General features: G+C 44.0%; 1 protein-coding gene across 1 annotated transcript in view; it reads left to right on the top strand.

Annotated features, from left to right (window-relative positions):
* Positions 1-26834, top strand: part of NUDT15 (nudix hydrolase 15) — a 138363-nt gene that overhangs the window by 68665 nt on the left and 42864 nt on the right. The window contains exon 2 of the mRNA XM_069639208.1: positions 11175-11365. Coding sequence (XP_069495309.1) covers positions 11175-11365 — 191 coding nt within the window. The remainder of the gene's footprint in view (positions 1-11174; positions 11366-26834) is intronic.

The raw sequence follows: 26834 nt of genomic DNA, 5'->3' as shown, positions 1-26834 counted from the left end.
AATAGGGGACAGCCTATAATTGCACACTGCCTTCTATAATTCATGCATGTCCGTTCAGACTATTTATCGCACCTGAGGCAGCCCTGTCTACGTTCATGCGAGACAGGTGACATTGCGTGCCCATACCAAGTAAGTTGCATTCATGCTCCAACTAGGCCTTGTGCCAATCGGCCGTGCGAGTGCATAGGGTAAGCAAGGATGAGCATTTAACCATTTTTCGGAGTCGTTCCCTAACTTTCTAGTGCGGCCCTGAGAAGTGGGTAGCCTGGTGCCACACTATTCGAATAGGATGTGCACTTGGCAGCAGATCAGTTTTGTAACTTTAGAATAACTGGGGAGCGCAGGCTAACCCAGCCAACATCAAATACCTATATAGGATATCCGTGCATCTAAGGTATCGGTTGTGCCGGTCCAAAACAGTCAAGTGATGCAAGGTCTTGATCAATGTAGCCAAATGGAGCCATGCAGTAGATTTTATGTCTGCGAGGACATGTTTTCTACCCTTTTCAATGACCTTTTCATCACACTTATTGTCGACGGATGCACCGCCACCTCGTACATATATAAAACGGGTACCTTATTGTAATGACTTATTGCATCTGCTACAGGGAGACTGTTAGAACAGTTTTTTAAATCTTTTTACTTGGGCTCTTCACTCCTTCACCCACAACTCCTTCAGGGTCAGTCGCTTCTCCAAGCAACAAGTTGGTGGTTGATCTTTCTTTGGCTGGGACCTCCCTTTGGAACAGCCTCCCTGCCTCTATCATATAATTTCAGTAATACCATGGATAGTTGACCCTATCCGTTGTCTGTGACGCTTTGCAAGAAATCACATAGTGTAATGAACCGGACAATACATTTTTCTGATCTAGTGATACTCATACACTAGACACAGTGTAAACCTATAACTTTCCATCTGGATAATAGTCATTTTAGGGGAGTTGGACCTTGGGGTGTAATATTCAATTGCAGTTGCTTTTCGGTTCACAGATTAGGAGAAGCAATTACTTCAACTTAGTTTTGGATAGCACAGTTACACTCCAGGTAAGTAAAACTGATACTGTAAGCAACTGAAAGGCAGGTGTAACCTAAGACTCTTTTTGTGTCGGTCTAAAACAGACCATGCAAAGAGAAACCCAGTGTTACACTGTATGAATGACACAAAGTTATGTCGCCAAAACCTAAGGCAGGTTTTATCTGCACAGGCTAACAGCATGTTAGAGGAAGCAAAACCCAGTTATACAATTATCCTTACAGGAATAATAAACTCAAACCAACAACATTACTTTTGTGGAAGAGGCACAACCAATTCACAGCCGAGCAACATAACCTTATATATACTTTCGAGAATAGCATATCATTTCAAAGGTAACTAAACTAAACTTGTATATACTAAGCAGAAAGGTGGGAGCATGATTTCTTGTGATGTGAGGACAGGTTGAATCCTCTAGTGAAGTCTTGGTGGGCCTTTCACAACATTTGAATTGTCCAACAAATTCCTCCCACCTGCCATTAACAGTAAGTTTGTCTTTGTAACTTAAATGTTACATTTATTTAAAATGAGAAAGGGGATACTATCCATCACCAAAAGGGATCAAAGTATACTTTCTACCTTTCGCGAACTGTAGTTCTGTCAAGGGTAGCCATTGAAAGTTAAAAGTGGTGCACCTAGGGAAACCTAGCAACAACAGGCACTTATTGCCAAAAAGTAGCCAAAGAGGATACATTTGAAAAGACAACATGGACGCTATGGAGAGCTATGTAGAGGTATGGAGAGCCCAAAATAATAACACCCGTCAAAAGACTAAAATGCTCTGTGAGTGTGTAAAAAAGTGCCCACTCACTGAGGTGTAAGAAAAAATAATACACCAGTAAAACAAAATGTTCTGAAAATGATGGGGTTGACACAGGTCAGACGATTTATCATTACTATGAATATCATACCCACCATAGGCCATCAAAGCCAGTGCCATGCACTGCATGTGTGGATGCGGTTTGGGTCTAGCAGAGGGTTTGACAGACACCAAGCCTCAGTGTACTTTTGACTCATGGCAAATATCCATTTGCATATCAGTATTTCTGCCACCCTAATGGGCAATGCAGCACCGATGTGCTAGGGCAAGCCTCTTCTGAAATATAGTACCAATAGCAACCACAGACATGTGTCTTATCGATCGAGGACCAGTAATATAAATGAAGGGAAGGTAAAAGACATACATTAATGAATCATCCAACCGATTAAGGGGGTAATTCATGGATTATTTGCGCCGAAAAAAACGGGATTTGTGCGCCATTCTGCCCGCAAATCCCTGTTTAACAAATGGGGATTTGCGGGCAGATTGGCACACAAATCCCGTTTTTTTCAGCGCAAATAATCCATGAATAACCCCCTAAATCTGCATAATTAAATACTTGTTAATACTTTTTAAATCATTGAAATTGTGAGTGTAATAGCATTCGATTGTTTATGTATAATGTCCAAACATTGCGGAATATATTGAAAATGTTATTGTGAGCAGATTATAAAGACAGCTACAAATCATTTAAATCTGGAAATCAACCTTTCAACAAGTTCTGCTTTAGGTGGGCAGCGCTCGTTTACAATGTTTTGTGGCATTGTGTGTGTCCTAGGAACAAAATCAGGATTGATTCCATGAGTATGCATGGCCAACGCATTCAATGTCAAATCTTTCACAAATTCGATTTCCATTTCCTGGTATATTAGTTTCCACCCATTGTTTGCCTCGTTTTGTAAAGGCCATGAGGTAACAAAGCATCTCGAAGGTTCCTGCAGTTTTTGCTTGTTCCCTACCAACGATCTTGATGTGCACAAGTACAGCTAGTCTTGTTCTGGCCTCCATACCGTCTATGCCGAAATGCAACCTTTTGGGCCTGTACTTTAGGCACATGTTATGGAACACCTCCAAATCTCCGGAATGACAGAATTCTGTGAGTCTTTTCAGGTCTCTTGAAAGAGTTTTATCGTACACTATCTTTGCTGTGTAGGGGAACATGGCACCAACCACTTCTTCTTGCGTTCCTGCTACTTCGATAAAGGTCTATGTGCACATTTGTGGAAATGTTGGTTTTCTGTCCATGAGTGTACGTTGGACCAATGGTGCATCAGTGAACGCCATTTTTCAAGTAGAATTTCTAAAGACCCATCACAAGTTTGGGAGCTCCACCAAAGATGGAGGCTGATAGACTCACGCCACTTTAAAATATTTTCTGAACCCTTTTTTTTACCAGCAGCTGTAATTTATTTATTGACTGATTTGGCAATGTGCCATATATCAAAATGATGCAGAATGTGTGGAAACTGCTCTCGCATGGCCTTGGCTATTGAAACATGCCTGTCAGTGGCTATCAGGTCTATTTGCATTCCCCTGGCTTCAAGATGTTCGACGGATGTGATGAAACCATGTTTCTCCATGGCCACAGAAGAAGTACATTCAGACACCTGCACGATCACTGAACTTTATTTTTTTTTTTACTTTCCATGTCTTGAAAGTGGTAGGTGCAGTACTTTACAGAAAATCCAGGCCTGTCACACTATCCGTCGCCAGCTAGCCTGACACGTTTCCCAGAGAAAATACTTTCCATTGACATCTGCTCGATTTTCCAGGCTTGACTAATAGCGTGGAATAAGAATTCCCTTTGAAATTTGTAGACTGGGTTTTCGCAAGGAGCTCAACTCCCACAAATTGACAGAAACTGGAAATCTTACCGAAAGTCGACCCACTGTAAAGTAAAGCTGCTGAACATAGATTTCCGGGAGGCACTTTGTCCAGCATTGGTTGAGCTGACCATGAAAATGTATTAAGGAGGTGAGCACAGCTGGCATGGATTTTCAGTTTAGTACCTTGTAATACAAGAGACACATTTACTAATGGCTCTGCACATACGTTCCTTCTTAATGTATAGACACATTTCAGCATTTGTACAATCTCTAGCAGGCAGCTGTCGAATACAATGTATTTTTGTTCCTTTAATAGCCAATCGTCTGGCATGAATGTGTTTTGTGACTCTACTGTGGTGGACAAATCCCACAAACTAGGCAAACTGAAATCAAGATCTTGAGCAAATTCCTCAGTCAATTGTGTTGAAGCTTCAGTCTCTGTTAGTTCATTGTGTGATATTTGCACATGAATTGAAGAAGCAGGTACACTGAATGTGTCTTGGGTGGAACCCTCTTTAGAGGGTGTATATTGTGTCAAAGGGTCTGCGAGCAATTGCAATGCATATTCATTGTATTCAGTTTCATCTTGTCGAGTTGGCACATGGTAGTAATGGTCCATGGCCACTGGGCATAAGCATCACGAGTCTGCTTATTGACTGGACCATGCTGCGCCTCAAATTGTAGTTGCTGCGTTGTGAAATCTGTTTGGCAAGCAACATCTTTGGTTTCATTTGCTGTCTGAGCCTTTATACTTCTCTTCCTTCTGACAGATGTGTAGAAAAACATGCTCAATGTATAGCACACATACACCAGATACCATTTAAAAAAAAAAACCTAATATGAATAAAACATCTGCCTAAAAACTTCTCCAAAACAAACTTGTTCGTTCTTTACCCTTGTTTTCTTAATTTGCTTCGAAAACCGTGGGCTTCTCTTTGCCCTCCGCACCATCAAGCTGAAAAAATTGTGTTTGTTTATAATGTTTAAATAAAGCAAATTTAATTTGCATGCAAAAACATATGTACATATCCACAAACAGAACCAACTTGAGTGACTTGAAAACATTAAAACACTTAAAAATGTATTCCAAATGCAACGCGATGTACAATTGTATTCAATATTAGGTTATGTTCACCTCTGGCTCACGTGCTTCTTCTTCTAATTCCACACCTTGCGTACATACCTTAAATAGAATACTATTTTTTTTAAAGTCAGGAAATTAAAATCTTGCATCGCACAGAGCACTCACACACAACGTAGTCTGAAATGATTGAGAACCGTATACTATAAGGTTTGTTGTTGCAACACTAATAGAACATTCATATGAACATACCCTTGAAAAAAGTGCACGTGATTTGGTCATAATATTCCTTTCAGATTTCACCTGATAACCTTCCGAGATGACACATGTACTTGATCTGAGATCACCATGCAAAACATACTAATTGTACTGTTACCCTCAAAAGTAGTTTGCTTTGCAATGTTTGTTTTTAATCTGTTTTACATTAGGGAGGATGTGTAACATTAGAACCCAAATCAGAAAAGTTTCAAACAGTGCAAGGTTACGTGCATTTCAGTCTCAAATAATATCCTTTGTAGGATTTACTTTCATTCTTGCAAGGGAACTGTAAGTATACATACCTCATACTGTGGACCTGTTGCAAAGGAGGAAGTGATTGTAGTCGAAGTTCCAGCATGCCCCTATAACACAGTACTTTTTTTGTACGGATGAAAACAGCAAAATCGAACTGAAACAATCAGAAGCAGACAATGGTACATATAGAGAGACACCCATACATGCCACTTGGTGTAAATAACCAATACTATACATAAATATTTTCTTTTTTTTTATTCCGAGCATAACACATTGTCATAAAGGACAAGTACAATAAAATTACTTGATAGGCGAGTGAGCTTGATGTTGACTCCGGAAAAGTAATTGATGCAGAATCTTGCACCTTAATTTTCAGGTCATTGTCAGAAAGTAGTACAAGGGAAAAGTTAAAGTAGTGTTTGATATGTGGGCAGAGCCAATGCTCGAAAATATCCCTTTGTGCACGTCAGTAGGGCTCACCATTGGGCTACTGGACGTATCAGTGGTTTCGTCACTTGTGAGGTTCTGTGCTTCCATCAGTGTGCAAAGGGATATCTCAAGCAACAGATTATGAAAACATTATACAACTTTTAAAGGGCACTATGGCATTGTCTACTAATGGTCACAACTCACTGATTTATAAGAGGCTCCAGAAATCGGGGACAGATGTAGTATAGTAAAGTAAAACATTTTTAAATTCAATAGAACCTGGTAACTATGGAAACTTTAGTAAGACAAATTTAAGGTAAATATACACCAAAAGCTCTAATCTGTTCATGAGGTTATCTTTTCAATACACTACCTTAATTAAATCGAGATATCATAGAGAATAATGATTTATGCAGACCATCGTCCTACATGCCAACAAACATAACTAATTCATCGTCCATGACTCACCTGAGCCAGCGTGTGCCGAAATCGAGTTGAAATTGCATTTGGAAGCAATGTACGAAGAATTCTGGGTAGATGCTTTTTTGTGTACTTCGATTGTTCGTACATATCGTCAGTAAAGTGCAGGCTGCAGAGGCGGAATCGATTGTCCCTACGTCATCCAACACAGCCTGTGATCTACTTTCAATGTTGTCCACTGGAAAACCGCAATTTATAATCCACCTTCTTATTAAATCAATATCCTTTGAAAATGTATGCAGGACTGTGCCTGGACTTTTGGCGTGGCTCACAGAACAGCAAACGAAAAGCATACATGAAGGCATTCTTGAAAAGTCTGTAAAACCTGCATTAAAAAATGTAAATGATTAAAAAAATAATACAATATGCATGTGATTGAAGGAATTATAACACAGCTTTGTCTGCAATATTTGTTTTTCTTTAAGAAAGCCTGTGTAACCTAGTGGAATGAACACAGCGATAACACTCTTACAGAATTGATTGATAAATATAGGGGAGGAGGTTTGTGTGGTTGTTTTGTGTGGTCCTACTTGTCTGTTGTCATTTGTTTGGTGCATCTGGTTTTGTTTTAGGTTAGTCTAAAGTTTAATGTGGTGGAATACAGAGTTATGGTTTGGAATTCTGTTATATTTGTCTTCCGCTGTTGTGTATTTTGCAGTTTCAATGACCTATGATGTTAATTCTGTTGTTTATTGTATCTTGTTGAAAATAAGAAATAAAGAGTTTAAAAAATGTTTTTAAAAAAAAGAATTTATTGATATACCGCAAATCGTAATGTGCTACCCGTCCGTTGAATGAACTTTAAAACATGAAAAGGAATCATTCTTACAAACATGGACCACGAAAAAGAATCCATTCAATTACAATGCACAGTGATTAAATGTGCTATTTACCGAGATCAAAATCCATGAAACATTAGACAATGGTGATGTCTTTGAGATAAATGAACATTACAGTACTGGGTGCATAAGTGGAAATAGATAGAAACTTTGAGATCAGCGATCGATGAATATAGAGAAGTAAATAGGTGACCTACCCTTACCTGGACGAACAAATGAGCCGATTCAGCAAGCAGGGGAGCAAGTACCCATGGAACAGGTATCCGGTGAACAGGTAGCACGATGATGAGATACCTTGTAGATCTCAGAGATGTGCTCCTGTTAAATGTCACAGTGTTTATAAAGGCCTAGAAAAGTGGGTGTGCATGTTAATGTGACGCGTTTGTTGACATCCACTCAGCCTCAATGGCAACGTTTCACATATGCCATACCCACCGACCCTGTCCCCTTGCGAGCACACAGGAATCGGCTTGATCACAAAGCCTGTAGGGCAATAGGGCCAGGGTTGAAAAACTAACGCAAAATGCTTGTATTGGTCTTTTTTTGTTAATGAAAGTGGCCTACTTTTTTGGGCCATGTGTGCCAGTTTGATGAGTTACGTCATTAACCGGCTAGTAGTAGTGAACACTGTTAATGAATATATATTATTTTAAATGCACAATTTGCATCACCTTTTCATTAAAATACTCACCTTTTGGTTAATATTAAAATGGTACCCGAAAAGGAAAGAATAGCGATTTTGAACTGTGTGCCACGTTTTCATCAGTGCCCGAGACAATCTTATGGCCCAGTATGACCCTGTTCAGAGGTGCGCACTGCCATTGATACTGGAGGGGGGACTTACCCGTTACTTGGATTGCGAGGGCTAACTGTTGAGCGAAGTTCGTGCATAAGCACCATCATAATTCTCAACACGTACCTTGTGAGGCAGGCTATCCTGAATTCATGCAGCTCGGTAACCCATAGAGGTGGTGTGTCTTCTTCTGATATGTAGGCCAAGCATCCAGAGTTTTCGGTTGGAATGACCTTGCAACGATTGCAGGTACACCAGGTGGAAACGTCTTCCAAGCGACTAGGCCCAGGCTCATGATCATGATCGTTCGATTCCCTATCGTTTCCGCATCTTTCTCTTTCAACTACTTCTTCCTCAGAATCCTCAGGCTCATACTGGTAGGGCTGTATTGTTGACATTATACAACACATTTTTAAATAAAACGCAAGTAACGATTGAAATCAGTTCTGCTAGTGTAAGTATCTGTTTGCAGGGGCTTCATACGACGAAGATAGCTGAACAGAGCAGAAACGACTCACAGGCGATCCAAAAGAAATACCGTGGAACTATTTAAAAAGCAACTCACATGTCTGATGAGAATGGGTCTGTTTACACTGGTTGAGGAAAGGGGGGGTCCTGCAATTTCCATGGAGACACATCATTTGCTTGAGCAAAGAGAACGTTGACAATAGACGTGCATTGGCATTGTGAAAAGGGCCATACGCATCTAGTGATGTCAGCTGCAGGCGCGGGCGATCTGTATTCTTGCCGCGAGCGCCCTTGAGTTTGTATGATGCCTCAACGGATAAGATTAGCACAAGATGGCCGTGCCCAACCCATTGTTTTCGCATGTGTAAAAGTGAGGAAAACTAAGGTAAGATGCATAGGAACATTTTTTAAGATCGATTACAGTATGCTTAAAAATACATGCCCGAAAGATCGGTACAATATTTTTGAGTGCACTTCCCCTATAATATGATGGAGGTCGGGTCGCACCTCTCCCAGAACTTCAGGACAGGGATACGGCATTCCCGCAAACACATTTCCAAGATGGCGGACAGCCTGAATATAGGGGTCAGTCTGTGAAGCTGAGGATGAGCACAAACTACAATCGTAAACAGTTTACAAATTAGATGCAGACTGAGCGAGCCAATCCCCATGCTCGATAATGGAAGCTTCTGAATCTAATACTTCAATCATTGATTCGGTGGGTGAAGACCCTCAAGTGTTAAATGGCACTACTCACAAGGAAAAGTGTGGGGTGAGAGGTTGGAGCTGAAGAGAGAGATTGCAGATTAGTGAGACAAGGAAAGTGGGAGACGTTTAGAAGGTGGTGCAGGAGGTTGGAGTCGTCCGGGCGATGGTGGGCGATGGTGGTGCAAGAGAAGGAGCCGGCAGGAGGAAGGGAGGAGAAAGGGAAAACTTCAAGGAGAATGGGGATCAGCAGATAGTAGGAGGTGATGCTCAGGAAACTGAAAAGGGGTGAAGGAGCGGTGCAGTCACTTAGGCTGGCAGAGTTCATGATAAAGAGGGAAGGAGTGACAGACTACGGTTCTCAAGCAAGATGGATTTGCACAACGTCTCTTGAGTTTCTTTTTCCCCACGTGTAGTCCGCCTTATCTCTTGCCATAGTTAGGTTCTAAAATTAAACCACCTTAGCTTGACGTTCTGTGCTCTGAGGTGTCTGTTGATCCCTCGACTGTGCCTCATCTTAGACCAGATGCCAATGTATCATTTTCTGATATGTCAAACTGCAGTTAAATATTATGAAATGTATATTCACAAACCGGCGAGGGACTGTGATGCCAGGACGGTAGTTGACCACTTGAAATGCTGCACCCTCTTTCATTTGAATAGCTTTATTTGAGAATTGGATTGGGCCTTTTGACCAGAGTCCACTTGGTAATGACTACAGCCTTTGTCAGGTGTGATATATTTGGGAACTGTGGAATGCATCACTAATGGGGGGATGGGCAGCAACATTGCTCCCGTTTGTTTTTCTCTCATTTTTAGATGATACCTTTTGCTTCATACTCAACCAACTCGCTGGAGTTTCATAACCAGCACATTATTGTTATTTTTTATTGAAAGCAATGGAGTATTTTAAGAACGTACATTTACTTCAAAATCTTACCAAAACCAAGATTGTGCATTTTGGAATGGAACATGTGCTTACAGGCCTGATCTAAAATGATAGCATTATTTGGGAGTTCTGTTTGCTGCAAATGGATCTGAGGCAGTGTATATTGGGAAGGTGGGTAAGTAAACAAGTCTGTGTGCCTTGGACTTTATAAAAATGGTAAAAAATATATGTTTGCTGGAAGGGTCTGAGAGAAGGGTCTTCAACAAAAGAACATTCCTTTTGATGCTTAGGGCGACCTTCCTAATGGACTTCAGGGTGGTCAAATCCTTACAGAGTGAACCCCTATAGTGTCTGCTTTCGCATTTTTCTTCTTGAATGCAGTCATCCAATATGGATAGGGGTGTGGCCCCTTCCCAAGCAATCGGTGGAAAGGCAATCAATCACGTTCAGTTTACCAAAAACCGTTCTCAGCATTGTGATGAGGCTGGGAGCAGTTAAGTACTTTCCACACGCATCCTAATCGTAACCCTCCTCTCCTGATGCATAAGACGCCTCCAGGGAGGGGGAAAGCTGGTGGGACGGATGTAGGGGGAGGGGTGGCGGGAGGGAGGGAGGAGGTGTGAGAGACCTATACATGCACAACTGAAAAATCATTTTTTATCACGTTATTTGTGAGCTTTAATTGCTCAGCATGTATGATTGGGAACTTTTCTTTAATACTTTGTTTTAAAAGATGAATAATTTGTTTTGTAGTTTGTGTGTTCTATCTCGTGAAATGCATAGTATTGTTGAAATTTATGTTTCAATTATATCCCTTCACTTCAAAGAACTATTTGAAAATTCATATCCATTTAGGTACAAGTAAAAGATTGTATCTGGGACCATTGGGAACCCAATGGTACCGGATAATCAAAAATGTTGGTTAACCAAATGCCGGTTGTCTGTGCCAGACAACGGCGCAAAGAGACTGGATAACCAAGGCTCTTTGCCTTTTAACTCTGTTATCTGGCTCGCTAACTTTATTTGGAAATTCCCTAATTGAAACCGTTACTATAACCGGCAATGGAGGTGCTGTTTAATGGAGCTTTCCATGTATCAATAATGTGCCAATTAACAAAACATTTACTGTAGTGTCTTGTTTCCAAAATGGCAAAGAAGTATATTGACGAATATTAACAAAAGAGTTGCAAAGAAAATGGTAATTCACTAGTGGGTGGTTTTCCAAAAACAAGGCTTACAACTGAGCAGCTAAACCTATCTTCCTAATGATTCCTTCTTGTTCTTCCATTTTTGTCTAGAGAGACCTGGGAGAAATGTGCGGCTAGGGAAACCTGGGAAGAAGCCGAGCTCCGCCTAAAAAACATTTGCTTTGCTTCCGTGGTCAATGCCATCAGTTTGAAGCATAATTACCACTATATCACCATAGTGATGAAAGCTGAAGTGGATCCAAATGCAGAGCCTAGGAATGTCGAACCTGACAAAAATGAAGGTACGTGATCACTTAATACCAAGAGTAGGTCTATATGAAATTCTGTCAGATGTGTAAATAACAATAGTTTAAGAACTAAACAATCTATTGAGTTGCTACATATCCTTGATGGCTTCCTTTTGTGATTAAAATGTGAGAACAGAATCATATTGATAATTTCTTTTTTGCCATATCTACTCTGCAAAATAAGCAGCTCAAGTACACAGTTTACCTTGTTTGATCAGTTGCTGCTACATCAGGATACCCCTGCAGGTCCCCTCCCTTGTCTCAAATGTGACTGACCGATGCACACATGACCATGCGCTGAGCAACACGTAAACCGCTTTAAAATAGGCAGCCTCCAGTTATCTGTCAATGCCATCTTACCATAGCACATTAGCGTACCCCTTAGAAAGGCCGGATTCTGAATAAAAGCATGTGTGCCCTCTTTACCAATGGCCGTGCCAAAACGCAGCCATATTCAGTAGTCTGTCCCCACCATAACAGTCCTTCTTCGCCTCGATCCAGGTGGTAAGCAAATTCATTTCCATACAGATCTGCTCCTCGTCATATACCCATAGTCAACCAACATGGCAGAGCACACTAGTGAGCATCGCTCAAGCAAAGATGTTCTTTCCATCTGTCTACTACTACCTTTCAATGCATGCCACGCTTCTTCCCAGTACCCCATCAGCTCTAATGCATCACCCCCATCCTTGCCTCACTAGACAGCAGTCGTTTTTCATGCTCCGTACACACATCGCTCTCGTCTCCTGCTCCCCCTTACACTGCTACATTCAGTTGAGCCAGAATTCAAAGGCTCAACAACAGCCTTTGAACATATCATATGGATGGCTATATGCCACGTAAATGCAATAACATGGAAGCTTCAAATATTTTATTTTTATTAGTATTTATGGTTTACAAAAACCTTTAAACTTTATATTCATTAACTCGTATATATTAAATATTAAGACCAATCCACGTAAATTCCTTTGATTAAATTCATACACCTTGAGGATTAAGCCCAGTCCATGTAAATTCATCTCTATAAATTCATACATCATATTGCACACTTAAAAACATTCTCACTGTTGTCAATAAAATTAATTATTGTGTGTGTTTTAATCGATCCGTCCTTAGCCATTTTCTTTTACAGCTAAAATCTTCATTGTTTCACCGCCATTGCATGATGTGTCCTGCTTGAACTTGTACTCTTTACATATGCATCCTGTTTTTACCCCCCTTAATCAGCAACTTTTCCGTAGCCTTGGTGTAAAGCAAACTAAAAATGGTCTGTTGGGATAATTGTGTATTTTTCAGTATTCTGCTGATTCGTGCAATACCGTATAAGGCATTTGCAGCATTTTGTTCAACTATCCTCCAATTTAAATCAAGGCCTCAGGCCCTGTGTTTAATTGGGTCATCTACCAATTCTTCGGAAAGTCCCGCATTTGCTATGAACTCTGCTGAGTAAGTGGCCTTGTGTCCCCTTACATGCTCCCCGGCCGCCATTCCTTTTTCTCTGTTTTCTTTAATCATCCACTTATTTACCTCCCTCAGCCGCTCCTGTCCGCCATCCAACACTTTCCTTTTTTCTCTTTTTATTTCTCGCTTCACACTGCTCTCGTCTACCATCCGCCTTTCTAGACCATTTATTTATTTCACCCGCCGCTGGCCCCTTTCGACTCTGTCCCTCCCTGGTCCTTCTCCTCCCCGCCCAGAGGGCCTGTGATTGGTGGCCCGACCAGGAAATTGCCCTCTTCACTCAGCGAAGGGCCAGAGGCAAAGGGCAGCTCACTACTGTGTTTTCCCGTGTTCACCTCGGGATGCTTGACGCAGACAACCTACAGCAACAGAAAAGGTAAGTGTGGTGTGGGCGGGGAGCACAGAGATTACTATACTCCAGTAAAACCCCATGACTCTTATTACCTACCATCATATACCTACCTGCGTTTAGCCTGATTGTGAAAACTGGCCATTTTCTGCATCTGGCCTATTTGCATGAGTTGGCCTCTTGTTGGTACTTGGCCTATTTGTGCAGGTTAGCCATGTTTTGCTTTTGGTCTAATTATACAGGTTACACCTTGCTCCCTGCTGCGCGCTGAGATGGGCATTGTGTAACATCTGTATTGTGTTGGGTTCTACTCCCTGAGATGGATTCTTGGGGGCAGGAAATGTTCTGCACTTAACTGGTTGTTGGGGGCAGGAAAGGTATCGCACTTAGGTACGCAATTTGGGCAATAGGCACCAATGCTGACTCTGAGAAGACGGTGGAAGCGGCCTGCTGGAGCCACGCCCGCTGAGTCCAGACCCTAACTGACAAAGCACCCCAGGCCTCAAGAAGGGGATGGTATATGCCGAAAGGTTGCTCCAAGTCCCGGAAGCTTACCTCTAAGACAGGTGACCCGCCAGGAACCCTAGGTACCATACGGGGCCAGGGACACCACATAGACTAATAAGACAGTGATGATGATGATGATGTTGATGATGGCAGGGTCTGGTGAACCCTCAGCAGCAACCTCTGGCGAAGTCCTCTCACGGACGGGCCTCTACAACGACCTGAGAGAGTTGCAGTCCTAACTCACACAGGCATTTCAAGACCAATTTCAGCATAAACGTTCAGACCTCAATGCTGTGATGGTCGAGATGAAACAAGAAGTGGGCCCACTGGGGGAAAGAACAGATCTTCTTGAAAGGGGGCTACAGGAGGTTGAGACAGACTCTACAGAACATAGTGAAGCAATCGAAAGGCTGAACTCTGCCTCAACTAACTTGGAGTTGCAAATGGAGGACCCAGAGAATAGATCACAAAGGATTAACATCCGGATCACACCTTTGTCGGAGGGTGTCACCGACCAGGAACTTAAGTCAAAGGTTCAGGTGTTGTTTACTGACATCTTTGGAGGAATAACACCAGTTAAGGTGGGTCTGAACCAAGTCCACAGAACAGAGAGTTTGAAAGAGGGTCCTAACAGTAGATCGAGGGACGTCCTTGCAGTATTTACGCAGTACTCACAGAAGGAAACAGTTCTCCGGGCTGCGAGACCCAAGGAGCCGTTACCATTTTGGGGGTCCCTGGTCCAACTGTAACAACCGGCTTGGAGCACACTTTTGAAAAGAAGGCCAAGGGGCCCAATGGTCTGAGAATTGTCAAAAAGGAACTTTGTTATAAATGGACATTTCCCATTGGTTTGGTGTTTGATTGGGAGGGTTCGCAACAACCCATCACATCTGTCCAGGAGGGCTGTGCTCTACTACAGATTGATCTGGACCTCGATAAACCTGAGGGCCTGGGCCCCCACCCGACTTACAACAAACGGGCCTTGGGAGTGGTCGACGGCAGGGAATCGCAGGAGGAAGATGCCTCCTCCACCAGAGGTACTACACCAAGAGACAGGGGGGAAACCAGGTAAAAGAGCCCTCCAAAGTGACATAGACACTACTGGCAAAAAGGGTAACATTTATTTATTTTAATTTTTATAACGCGCCACTCTCCCATAGGTCTCAGGGCGCACATAGAAGCACAGACAAACAACTGGAGTCAGCGGAAGAACAAAAAGAGAGATTCAGTTATACGGGATTAAAGAGATGGGTCTTGATTTCTTTCTTGAAACCTGCCAGAAAAGCTATTTGTCTCAAATCGGGAGGGAGAGCATTCCAAGCCAGTGGATCCTGGATGTTGAAAGAGGTAACACCGAACGAACCCTTTCAGTTTGAATTTAGGTTGCTGGAGACTAGTCTGATCTGCCGATCGTAGCAGGTGTCAGGGTTGTTAGACCTTGGTGCGTTTACACAGATATGAAGGTGCTTGAAGGTTCATGCATTTGTGGCTCAATGCCCGGACCTTGTGTGCGACACGATGTTTCACAGGGAGCCAGTGTAGCTCGCTCCTAGCATGAGTACTGTGAACTCGTCTACCTAGAGACTTGACATCCCGGACGGCCCCATTTTGGATCACCTGGAGTTCTGCAATATTTGCCCTTGGGATATCCGGGAACACACTATTACAGTAATCCAGGTGAGAGTTAACCAATGCTGATGCCAAAAGGGACATGTTCCCAGGAGTCAGAAATGGACAAATGCGGCTAAGACGTTTATTAATATAGCCACATGACGCTCTAAGCAGGGCCCCCTGAGGTTTCATGGTAAACTCGGCATTGAGCATAACCCCCAGGGTCTTAACACTTTTCCCAACAGGAATGATGGAACTAGCTATGTTAAAGCTTTCAAAATCGTCCGGTAACCTTTTCAACGGAGGTCCGGAGGACACAATCGGTAGCTCAGTTGTGTCTGTGTTCAAGACCAACGAGTTGGTTTCCATCCAAGCCTGGATAGCATCATAAACAAGATTGATGATCGCCGTATCCTCCGTATAGATACCCGAGAGCTTCAGGACAACCTGGGTGTTGTCGGTGTAATTAGCATACTGCACACCGAGGTCATCTGGAAGAGTATGAAAAAGCATTATATAAATGTTAAAGAAAGTCAGTGAGATGCAAGACCCCTGCGGCACCCCACAGGAGATTGCCTCAGGGGAAGATACAGTGGCAGGCATCACGACTGTAGCATTGCAAAAAAGATACAACCCACGAACAGCTGCCTCAGAGCATCCTGCCACCTCCCTCAGCCTTGTGACCAGGAGGGGATGATCCACAAGGTGAAAGGCCACAGAGTGGTCCAGCAGCATAGGCAGGGCGGGGTGACCATCGTCCACGATAAGGGCAAGATTGGATTTCAAATCGAGGAGGGCAGTCTCTGTGCCATGTCTGGCCCTGAAGCCAGACTGATGAGGACCAAGAACATTATTTTCCTCAATGTGTCTATGAAGTTGTAAGGAGGCTGCTCAGTTCAACACTTTGAGCAAGAAGGGGACATTTGTGATTGGGTGATAATTCCCTACTTTAACTGCTTTTTTTATTTTTTAGAAGGGGTGCGGTCCAGGCCTCCTTCAAAAACTGAGGTACTAGGCCTTCTGAAAAAGATACATTTCACTAGTTTGGTGACCCATGCGACTAGCGTGTCCAAGCAGTCTGGGACTACCCTTGAAGGGCGGATGTCTCCCTGACAGACGGTAGGTTTCAGGGAGCTAATCATTTTTGAGACGTCCTTCTCAGAACATGGCGAAAAGGTGAATTCATTGGTTTTAAGTGCTGGGGTAGGTTTAGGGATGGAAATGTCCACCCCAGCAGATGAGATGACTTTCCTACTAGCTTCCTGGTGTTTGAGGATTTTTTGTTTAAATTCATTGTGGATAGCTATGCACCACTTTGTCGTTAGTGGGAGTTAGTCCCTCAACTGTCTTCCCTTCAAATTATTTCAGGATTGTGGAAAGCTCTTTAGAGCTAAACTTAGCCTGAGAGATCCTGTTATTGAAGGTAGTGGTTTAGCGGCAATGATGCCTGCCTTAAGATGTTGTGCAGCTTGTTTATACAAGACCAACCTCAGTGGCGACAGAGATTTGCGCCAGTTCCTATACGCTAACCTTTTGAAATGTTTCCAATCCAGAATATCTTGGTTAAACCAGGAATTCTTAATGGAGGCTGGTTTAAATACTCTTGTTTGAAGTGGGGCAAGAAAATTGGCTGCTTCGTTCAGAGTATCCACAAGAAAGCGAGCCAGATTGGAAGCTTTGTCAAATCTTTGAAGCCAGATAAGCTTGATGTTAAGAATTGGCATTAAATTCTCAGCTCTAACTTTTTTTTATTTTCTTGAGGTCGTAGTTGAGTTAGAGATAGTGTTAGTCCTCGGTATCCAGTCTATCCATCGAAAATACTTTCATTGAATTAAAATCCAATGAAATGTATTAATTGAAAGCCTTTTCCATCGAAATGCACTTTCATTGAATACATTTAGCTGGATTTTGCATTGACGTCTTTGAAATAAACGGTTAGGGTTTGGGTTAGGGTTAGGGTTGCAAGGGTTAGTGTTAGGGTTAGGGGTTAGGGATAGGGATAGGGTTGCAAGGGTCAGGGTTAGGGTTTGGGTTAGGGTTGCAGGGGTTAGGGTTTTGGTTAGTGTTACAAGGGTTAGGGTTGCAAGGGTTTGGGTTAGGGATGCAAGGGACCTGTAGGGAGGACCCCCCAATTAAAAAAAACAATAAAAAATACATTTGGCATACAAGATCACGGGGGTGTCTCTGGCGATGTCCAGTGCTGAAATTACCTGCTGACACTGACTTGTGTAGTGTCAGCGAGTGATTTCAGAACTAGACAGCGCCAAGTCAACAGAGAAAAGTACATTTACCCTTTTATGCTTCATCGAAACTGCTATTCATTTCGATTAAGCAGTTTCAATGAATATGCACTTTCAATTATATTAGTGGTGTTTCAATGCAAAACATTTAGATGGAAACGTTTCGATGGTTTTTAATTCCGATGCTAAAACTTCGATGCAAAGACTATAAACCTTAGTGCTCATGGGATGGGTAGGAGGGTGAACAGACTAGGGGCACGCTCAAACTGAGATGTCAGACACTGTCAAGAAATGTCAGAGGATCCAGTCAATGGTGTGTCCTGCAATATAAGTTGGTTTACTCACCGCATGTGAGTACCCTATAATACTAAGGGCTGCAATTAGAGAGGATGCCGGTTTGTCAGAGGAGTCCCCGGCCCATAGGTTGAAGTCGCCAAGGACGATGACAGGGTTGCTGGCTTTGGTACGTTTATGTAAGAGGCCGATGAAGTGTTCCTCAAACAAACGCATGGCCCAGGCTGGACGATACAGGGCAAGAATGGTCAGGGATACTTTATGATTTATTTGAACTTTTATGATCAAACATTCACAGTCATCGGGAGCCTCACAGGATATCAAGTGACAGTCCAGTAGTTGATTGCAAAAAATATCAACCCTGCTGCCCTTTTTGCCCTGCCGCTCACTATGAAATAGGTTGTACTGTGATGAGGATGTCAATGTAGCTTCCGATGGAATGGAATCATTGAGCCAAGAGTCGGTGATCGCCACGAAATCAGGTGCTTCGTGGGACAGCAGGGCCTCAATTTCAGTTCTGTGAAGCAAAAAGGATCTCATGTTAAGAACGAGAAAGCTGAGAGGCGCATCCTGAGGAGGCTGGCCTGCTTTGTCAGCCATAGTTGGAGATTGAACAGTGGTATGTGGCTTAAGGGGCTGCACGGTCAGGTTAAAGGCCATGTTAAGATCGTGGGAAGCAGGGGGTGGGACACCTAGCTATGTGCCCATTGTCCAAACGTGTAATCCTAGGAATAGGTCCTCGCGTAGTAGTAGTGGAGAGGTGAAAGAAGCAGATGGAAAGTAAAAGTACCTCGGAAATAAGCCTGTTAGCTCCTGGACCTCCCTGGACGCTACCCAGTGCCAACTTTCCTCTTCAAACGCGCCGGCGCTAACGCGCCACCGACATGTTGAAGTAGGCTGGGGAAGCCGGGAATGGTAGTTTCATGGAACTACAACAACTGTGCAGCTTCTCTCTGCAAGAAAATACAGTGAAGTTGTTAGAAGCAATGCAGCAGGTGTCCAATAGTGCGGAATAGACCCAGCTGGCGGGAAGTCAAATCTAAGCAAGATAGTCAAAATTAAATAGTGGAGCTAACAACTATAGGAGTCCTTACTCCTTGGCTACCTAGGTAAATCAGGCAGGTCAGAAAATCAAATGGACAGTAATCACCAGTGTGAGTAAAATAACACACACGCACCAGACATACAATTTCTACATACACATATGATGTCCGTTGGAAGCATTAGGGGGTGGTGGAGGATAGTGGAATTGCCATCAGCCGGATGGTTGCTGGAGGAGCCATGAGTCATCCCATCTTGTATACTAGAATGGCGGTTGTGCCCGTGAAGGTGGGTGAAAGAGGGAGGGGCGGGAGTGCCGGTGATTGCCAGGTCAGTCCTACCGGATGTGTTGGCCCTTCAAGAAACCTACCTGTTGCGAAGAGATCAGGGGAGGTTTAGACATTAAAGGTTTTTCCCAGGTGTTCCATGAGTTGGGCCCCACGAAGACAAGGGGGGTGGTGCTAGCTTCAGGCATGGCAGTGATTTGAGGATTACGGTTTCCAAAGCACTCAAGTGGGGCCAATATATTATGATGAGAGGGGCCTTAGGTGGGAAGGAATATACAGTGGCCTCGATTTACACCCCCAATACGGGCCAGTAGACATTCTTCAAGGACCCATTAGTCACACTTGAAGGGTTCGCAAAAGGTAATCTAATAATGACGGGGGACTTCAACTTGGTCTGGTCATGGGAGTTTGATAGGAGCTCATCAGGGGCTCATCAGGGGCTTTTCACAAGGGAGGGATTGCCTCCAAGTCCCTACAGGCGAAATTCGACGACCTGGGCTTGCGTGATGCATGGAGGGAGGTGCAAGGGTGGGATGAGGCGTTTACATTTTTCTCCAGTGTTCAAGTCTCACACAGATTATGTCTTGGTAACAAGCACCCCTATTAGGAGATATCAAAGCCATTGAGGTGGGCCTGATGGGGATAGCTGATCATGCAGTGTTTACTATGGACTTAATGTCCTTACCTATACTTTCGTTATTTGGGGGTGGAGGGCCCTAGGCGACTGCAAGATAAGATTCTTTGACATAAACAAATAAGAAGACACAGGTGAGAGAACTAGCTGGGATGCCTGTAAAACAACTATGAGGGGGGGAGTTCATTGGCATCAATGCTGCGAGAGTAAAACAAATGAATAAACTGCAAGCCCAACTTCAGGCAGAGGTAGTGGTATGTAGTAAAAGGAATTTGGGGACCCCCCTCCAAGAAGGTGTATAGGGAATATAGGCAGGCCATAGGCCAATGGAACTTTCTCTGACCCAAGAGGATGGAAAAGGCCTTACTCTTTATCAGGCATTGCTATTATGCCAAAGCCAACAAGGCAGATAAGATCTTAGCCAGGTTGCTAAGGGGGTGCAGTAGGATCTAAGACTATCCTAGCGGTGGAACATGAACAGGGCACAAGGAAATCACTAACGGCTGCCATACAGGAGCTCTTCACGTGATTTATTACAGAGCTGTACTCCACCCAGAATCGCTTGGAACATTCACAGCTGGAATACATAGATAACATACAACTGCCAAAGTTATGGCCAGAGGTTGGGAACGGTTTTAACCGGACAGGGGTTGGGGGGGGGGGGGGGGGTCGCAGAGGATGAGGTCCACATAGTTCTCAAATCACTGCCCCTTAATAAATCATTTACAAAATATTTCGCAGGGTTTGCATCCCATACCTAAACCAGTTTATTCAATTGCTTCCGTAGGAAGGGACAAATAGGAATGTCCATGGAAGAGGTGAAAATAATACTTATTCCCAAACCTAAAAAATTTTCTCTCACTTGATGCTGAAAAAGCTTTTGACCAGGTGGAATGGACTACAGGTCCCCCTCGGCTAGGCTTTTTATAAACAATTCCTTGTCCAGGTAGTTAACTTGAGCAGGGGCACCAAACAAGGGTAACCCTTGTACCCCTCTTGTATGTTATTTAATTTGAACCCTAACTGCAGGCTTTGCATGAATCTGGCGAGGTCCTTGGGATACATTTCGGGGGAATCCAACACAAGGTGGCTGCTTTTGCTGACGGTATGCTGCTTACGCTTACAGCACTGGAGAAGTCACCTGAAGGTGTCAGGGGGTTCTGGATGACTTTTTGGGAAAGTCTCCAGGTTTAAGATTAAACTAGGAAAATCTGAGTTGCTCAACCATACGGCATGGGGAAGGTGACCTCACCATTTGTTTGGAGCACTAAAGGGATATAGTACCTGGGGTTACTATTCCACCAATTCGAAAGGCCTGGTTTAATGCTAACTTCCTATGCTATCATTAATTAAGGCCGACCTTCATAAATGGGATTTCCTTACAGTATCTTGGTTAGGAGGATTGGCTGCTATTTAGATGGTTAACCTCCCTCGACTCCTTTACCTATTCCAGGCCCTTCTGGTTGCCTTACCTGAAACATTCTTTGTGGAGTTGCAAAAGCTTAACAGTAATTTGGTTTGGAAAGGTAAAAGGCCCAGGATTAGTTGCATCCTTTTATCATCACCTAAGAGGGAAGGGGGGCTGGCCCTCCCAACTTCTAACTCTACTACGAGGCAACCCAGATACGGATAATAAAAGAGTGGTTTTCAGGAAATTATGAGAAGCCATGGGTGGGAATGGACTGGCATATCACCCAATATGAGCCGATGGAAGTTCTATGGATTCCAATGTCAGATAGAGCCCAACATATGTATTTGAGCTCCATCACAAAACTGGTCATGATACCTAGGACAAACTAGCTAAGAATTATGGTATCACTTCTTTTCCCTCTCCTTTCACACTGATATTCCTTAACCGTGGGATTTCTCCAGGGCTGGAGCGAGGAGCATTTCATATGTGGCAGAAGGGGGGATGCCAGAAAAGGAGAGACCTGTATTGGGGGCAGTCCATCCGATCCTTCATAGAATGTAAATAACGTTTTGGGTTGGACGAGAGAGAGACTGAGATACTTCCAGATCAGACACTGGCTATGGCACCCAGAGATTAAAGCCGCAGCCACCCGTGCTCTCACGTCATTTGAAAAGTATATCACTGCTCATGATGGTTCTAAGGGATTGATCTCGTGCCTGTACAAGATACTGCATGAGGCAGGCCGCGGGTAGTCTTGGCTGTACATGGGGAAGGGGGCGAAAACTCTGGGGCGGGAAATACCCTGGGAGAACTGGAAACGTCTATGGAGACACCTCCCCAAACTGGCAAAATCCACTCAGTTACAAGAAATGTGGTAGAAGATCATATATACATGGCACTACACTCCTGCTAAGCTCAAAAAGATATATCCGGAGTCCTCACAGGTGTGCTGGAGGGTATCTAGAGGGAAAGGGTCTTGGTCCCATGCATGGTGGAGATGCCCTAAAATAGAGGCCTTCTGGAAGGAGGTGCAGGACGCACAGGCCCAGGTATTTGTGGTTGACTTGGCAGTGCCTCTGGAAGAAGTTCTGCTAGGTCTCGATGCCATGCATGCATTAGCAGACCCCAGCGAAAAATCCTGTACAATCTTAGTCCTAGCAGCAATGCTGTTAATAGCTCAGAGATGGAAAGGGGTGGTTATTTCAACATTCCAAGATTGGATCTGAAAGATATGGGACTTTGTGACCCTTGAATTGGCCTTGTATGCTATCAACAATGAGGTGTCCCGCCTTGCCAACGACAAGTGAGGTGTTAACATTTCTTTGGGGAGACTATAAAATGTGCCTTTGCTCCTGCCAGGTGTTGCTCCACGTTGCCCCCCTGAGCTGATTGCTGGAATCGCGAGGATCAGGGGGTAGGGGGGACAGCCTCAGGGCTTAGAATATCATGACCGGCCAGAAATTGCCATGGCTCCGTGGGGGAATCAAAAGAATTCCAGGTGCTGTCTAATTGAAAGCACCATATCGCTGGGAATTTCAGGTAATAGCGGTGTAAGGTCCCCTTGAGCGCCTCAAAGATGGGGTTGAACTCTCTGCTTCGCTTGGATACTTCCATCGAAAAGTCATTGAAGAGCTGTATCTTGGCACCGTCCCGCTGGATCGGGCTGTACGCTTTTAGGACTGAGACCTTATGTTGGAAGTTGGAAGCGTACTGTGATAATGCGGGGACAAGCTTCTGTTGCAGGCTTTGGGATTGGCGCTCTGTGGGTTTGCTCAATTAGATATTCCCAAGGGTCCTCAAGATGAAGTGCGGATTGGCACAAAGAGTAGAGGAACCTCTCGAGGTCACTGCCCTCCATGCCCTCGGGTATCCTGACAAATCGCAGGTTGTTGAAGTAGGATTGATTTTTTTTCTGGTTTTCCAGCTTTGCAGGTAGCTGTTGGATCTCCTTGACAGCAGCGTCCAGCTCCACTTCGTTATCTTGCTGGTCATCTTCCACCTCGCTGATCCCCCCCGTTCATTTTCAGTCCTCTCCGCTTGAGCGTTTATTCGCTGGTTGATGTTTTGTGTTCCTTGGCCACATCCTGCACTGCGAGGTTGGTCTCCTGCGTGCGCTGATTGAGTCTTCATCTCCACCAGGATTGCCTGAAATTGCGCCATTGTGTCCATATCCCCTTTATTCACTTCCACTGCTTCTTCCTGCGCCATGCGTATGAGGTGAGGTTCTGTTCTCTGAATGGGGTTTTCTAATCGTAGGCCCACTACTGCTTGGAGCACCCATGCATTACGCGACAAGGCTTGCCACTCGCTCAAAAATGGGAGTGTTCTCCCTCCCACTCGCATGCTCGTTGGGGGGAATCTCGCTCTGGCCGGGAAGAAGGTGTCCTGCTGCCTTCCCTCCCAGTATTGGGTGCGCAGCCCCTGTGGTCTGCGCTGGAAGTTGTAGCGACCCCGCGAGCGACCTCCTGTGACGTCCGGTCCCGACAAGAACTCGCCCTGGAAATATTTTCCTTATGGAGCTTTGGGCTTTTTCCAATGAGGAGTACGTTTCCGACGAACTGAGACATCTCCTTCTCAAACGCTTCTCGAAACAGAAGCCCTTTGGTGCTTTCTCGTGCCTCATAGGATGCTAGGTCGCTTAGTTTGCCATCTATCTTTAACGATTCGCCCCTGCTTCTCTCTGAAGAGAGGGCGCAGTTGGCATTCCCAAGGAAACACACTGCTCGTTGTGCCCAGTTACCCAGTGCAATGGCATCTACTGGTATACCGTTATCCTTTGCTTTTTCTGCTAAATCCATGATCTTGGCCAATGGCCCTGCTATATCAATAAGCTTGTCAGTCTCTTTTTTTTCTTATTTTTTTCGTTCTCCAATTAGTTGAAGGTTTTCTGTGCTCTGCTCGTTGTTCCCCTTTGAAAACGTACTGAGCGAGTGTTAACGGAATCCCAGGGGATGCCAGGAACCTGCAAGGCTACTGCCCCCCGGTGTCCTAATGGCCGCCGTATTCGCTGGCGGGCCTGACATGATCTAAAGCAGGAGCGGGCCGGCTGCCTGAAGAGGGCGCATTCCCTCGCGGCTCTGCCCCCAGCTCCTTTCAACTACTTTCCAACCGAGCACTATCTAAACGCTGCTCTGCTGCTCTGGCGACTGCTGCACTATACTTCATGTTTCGGCGGGAACGCCCTACGCATTTCAGGTTCCTGACACACGGTAACTCCCTTCAGCTAACCCCAATCAGTTACATATGATAGTCAAACATTTTCTGACTAATAGCTACCACGCTAGCCATATTCACATTAAAATACATTCAATGTTATGCCATGTCAAAATGTAAGGTACTTCTCTCATTCAGGCAGCAAAAAGAAAGAGGAATGGACCTGGTGTTATAGGTTCTTATACCCTGGCCGAGCCACTGATAGATGGATGAGATGAAGTCAGGACTACCAGAACCCTGAGGATCATGGGACTCGTAGTCCCCTGGGATCTTGACTGGAATTTTAGTTTGGAACTTTAAACTGTCTTTGATTTTGATTTTTCTCGAAAGCATTGAGTAAAAACCATAAATGTTCTGTTTTAAAGTTCATGTTTTGAAGGACTGATATGGCAGCAATAAAGGAAAGTAAAGCATAATGCGAGCCTCCTGTTTTGTCATAGAATTACAAATGATCTGCTCTGTGGCTCTTTGAAATCTGCTGAACAATTAGGCAACATTTGATATTGTTAATTCTATTCATTTTTTGCAACAAACACTCCAGACCTAATCATCCCTGGACATTTTATGTGAATTTAAAACATGCTGACGTTTAAGGGCTGAACATGTATCTTCCCCAAAGTAGGCATAGTTTAATTGCATTGCTCTCCCAGTTCATTTCAAACCTTCTCAAGTGGCTGAGGCAGTTGATCATGCCTGATGCGTGTTACACAGCCTTACTTTGAACTTAAACAGCAACATGTGCTTTTACATGCATACCCAACCGACCAACATGGTCCCTGTCTGAGAATACCACACAGTCCTTTTGTAATGTATTCTCTTCCAGTCAAAGCATATGAGACCTGGGTCTCAAACGGTCTTTCAGACAGGGGTTTAAATCGATATTCACTAGTTGAACAGTGTCGTACAGTGCTTTCTGTGATGCAAATGCATGAATTCATGGTTTCCCCGCTTATCCCCCAAACTTTCCATGATCGAGTGATGGGACTGTGGACCATAATATGGGAGGCAGGGAAGAGAGGCAGTTACGATTTGTGCAATGAATTTACTTCTTCAGATCATGAAACCGCAGAGAGTGAGAGAGGTAGTAGCCTGCCACTGGAAGATGCAGAGCTGCCAAGGGTTCCTGGAATGGGACATGTGTGCAAGAGACCAGATTGGCAGGTGGCCCCAAGAATGAAAAGAAGATTGAAGCCACTGGAGAGAGAGGGAGAAGAGGTTAGAAGGTGATTATTGGGAGACATGCAGGACTATGGAACTTGGAGGACAAGTTCCTAGTACCCATTGAGAAACAATTGAATTGAGAAGCACTGAATCCTGGAACTTTTAGGCAACATTCCTAGAGCCCATTGAGAAGGTGAGCTAAGTGAGAAACACTTGGTTCTAGAGCCTGGATTTATAGTTCCTAATCACATTGGACCAAGAGACTGGGCTGTGAAGGTGAGAAGCCTGGGATGTGGTATCCACGTCCCTCATATCCGAGGAGATGCACTATGCTGACGTAACACCTTGGAGCTTAATGTCAAAGATCTTTAGAGTTCCTTAGTGAATTTAGAAGAAGTGTGTCTGACCAGCAGACAGGTAAAACACGTTTTGAACTTTACTCCTCAGAATATGGCACGTCCATTACTCAAGTTCCAACGCCTTCACTGTTTGTGTAGCCTTGCTTTGCACAGGGTTTCTCTTCAGAAGATAATATATCCTTAGTTAGAAAAAGCATGAACTAGACCAAGCTAAAGTCTAATTTAAATCTGAACTTGATTACCTGCAATTGCCTATGAAAATAAGCAATACACCTCTTACTGGGACTAGTCAGGAATTAGAGATATGTTTGATACAAACATAAGATACAGGCGAATGACAATATCGCGCTGAATGTAAACGTCTGCTGGATGGTCGAGTTCTAGTTCTGGAACTCCTGTCTTTGAGGACGGCAACTCCTGGTGGTGTTGAGGATAAAGGAGCCCAAATGGGGGCACCTGTGTTTTATGTCAACAAAACAAGCACCCACAAAATGATGGGTTGACCAGCTTTTCAGAAACTACATTTTCGTACTGTTCAAGCCACTGTCTGACGCATTGTGTTGGTGTCCAACGTGAACATTTCATGTGCATCATAACACCAGAAACCAGCAAAGAGGGGTGGACTCTGACAGCCCTTCTTGCTGACTGGAGACAGACCAGCCAGTTCTACCTTTCCACCTCTGACTGCTTCTATGCCTAAAGCTATGCAACTGTGTAAGGCTATGAGATTGTTTGATTTTTGGAATACTGCAAGAAGCAGATCTGTGCCTCTAAAATATTGCTGCTCATGCTTATGTGCAGGTTTGTAATCCCAACAAAAAATTAGAATCACATGCACCCTCCCAACCTTCCCAGAGTTGGTTTCGCACAACGGCACAGATCACACCCCATCAGT

This window comes from Ambystoma mexicanum, chromosome 7q, assembly GCF_040938575.1.
Source record: "Ambystoma mexicanum isolate Mex_15411 chromosome 7q, UKY_AmexF1_1, whole genome shotgun sequence".
NCBI lineage: Eukaryota > Metazoa > Chordata > Amphibia > Caudata > Ambystomatidae > Ambystoma > Ambystoma mexicanum.
The sequence above is the reverse complement of the archived record's forward strand: the minus strand, read 5'-3'. Positions and strand labels throughout refer to the sequence as shown.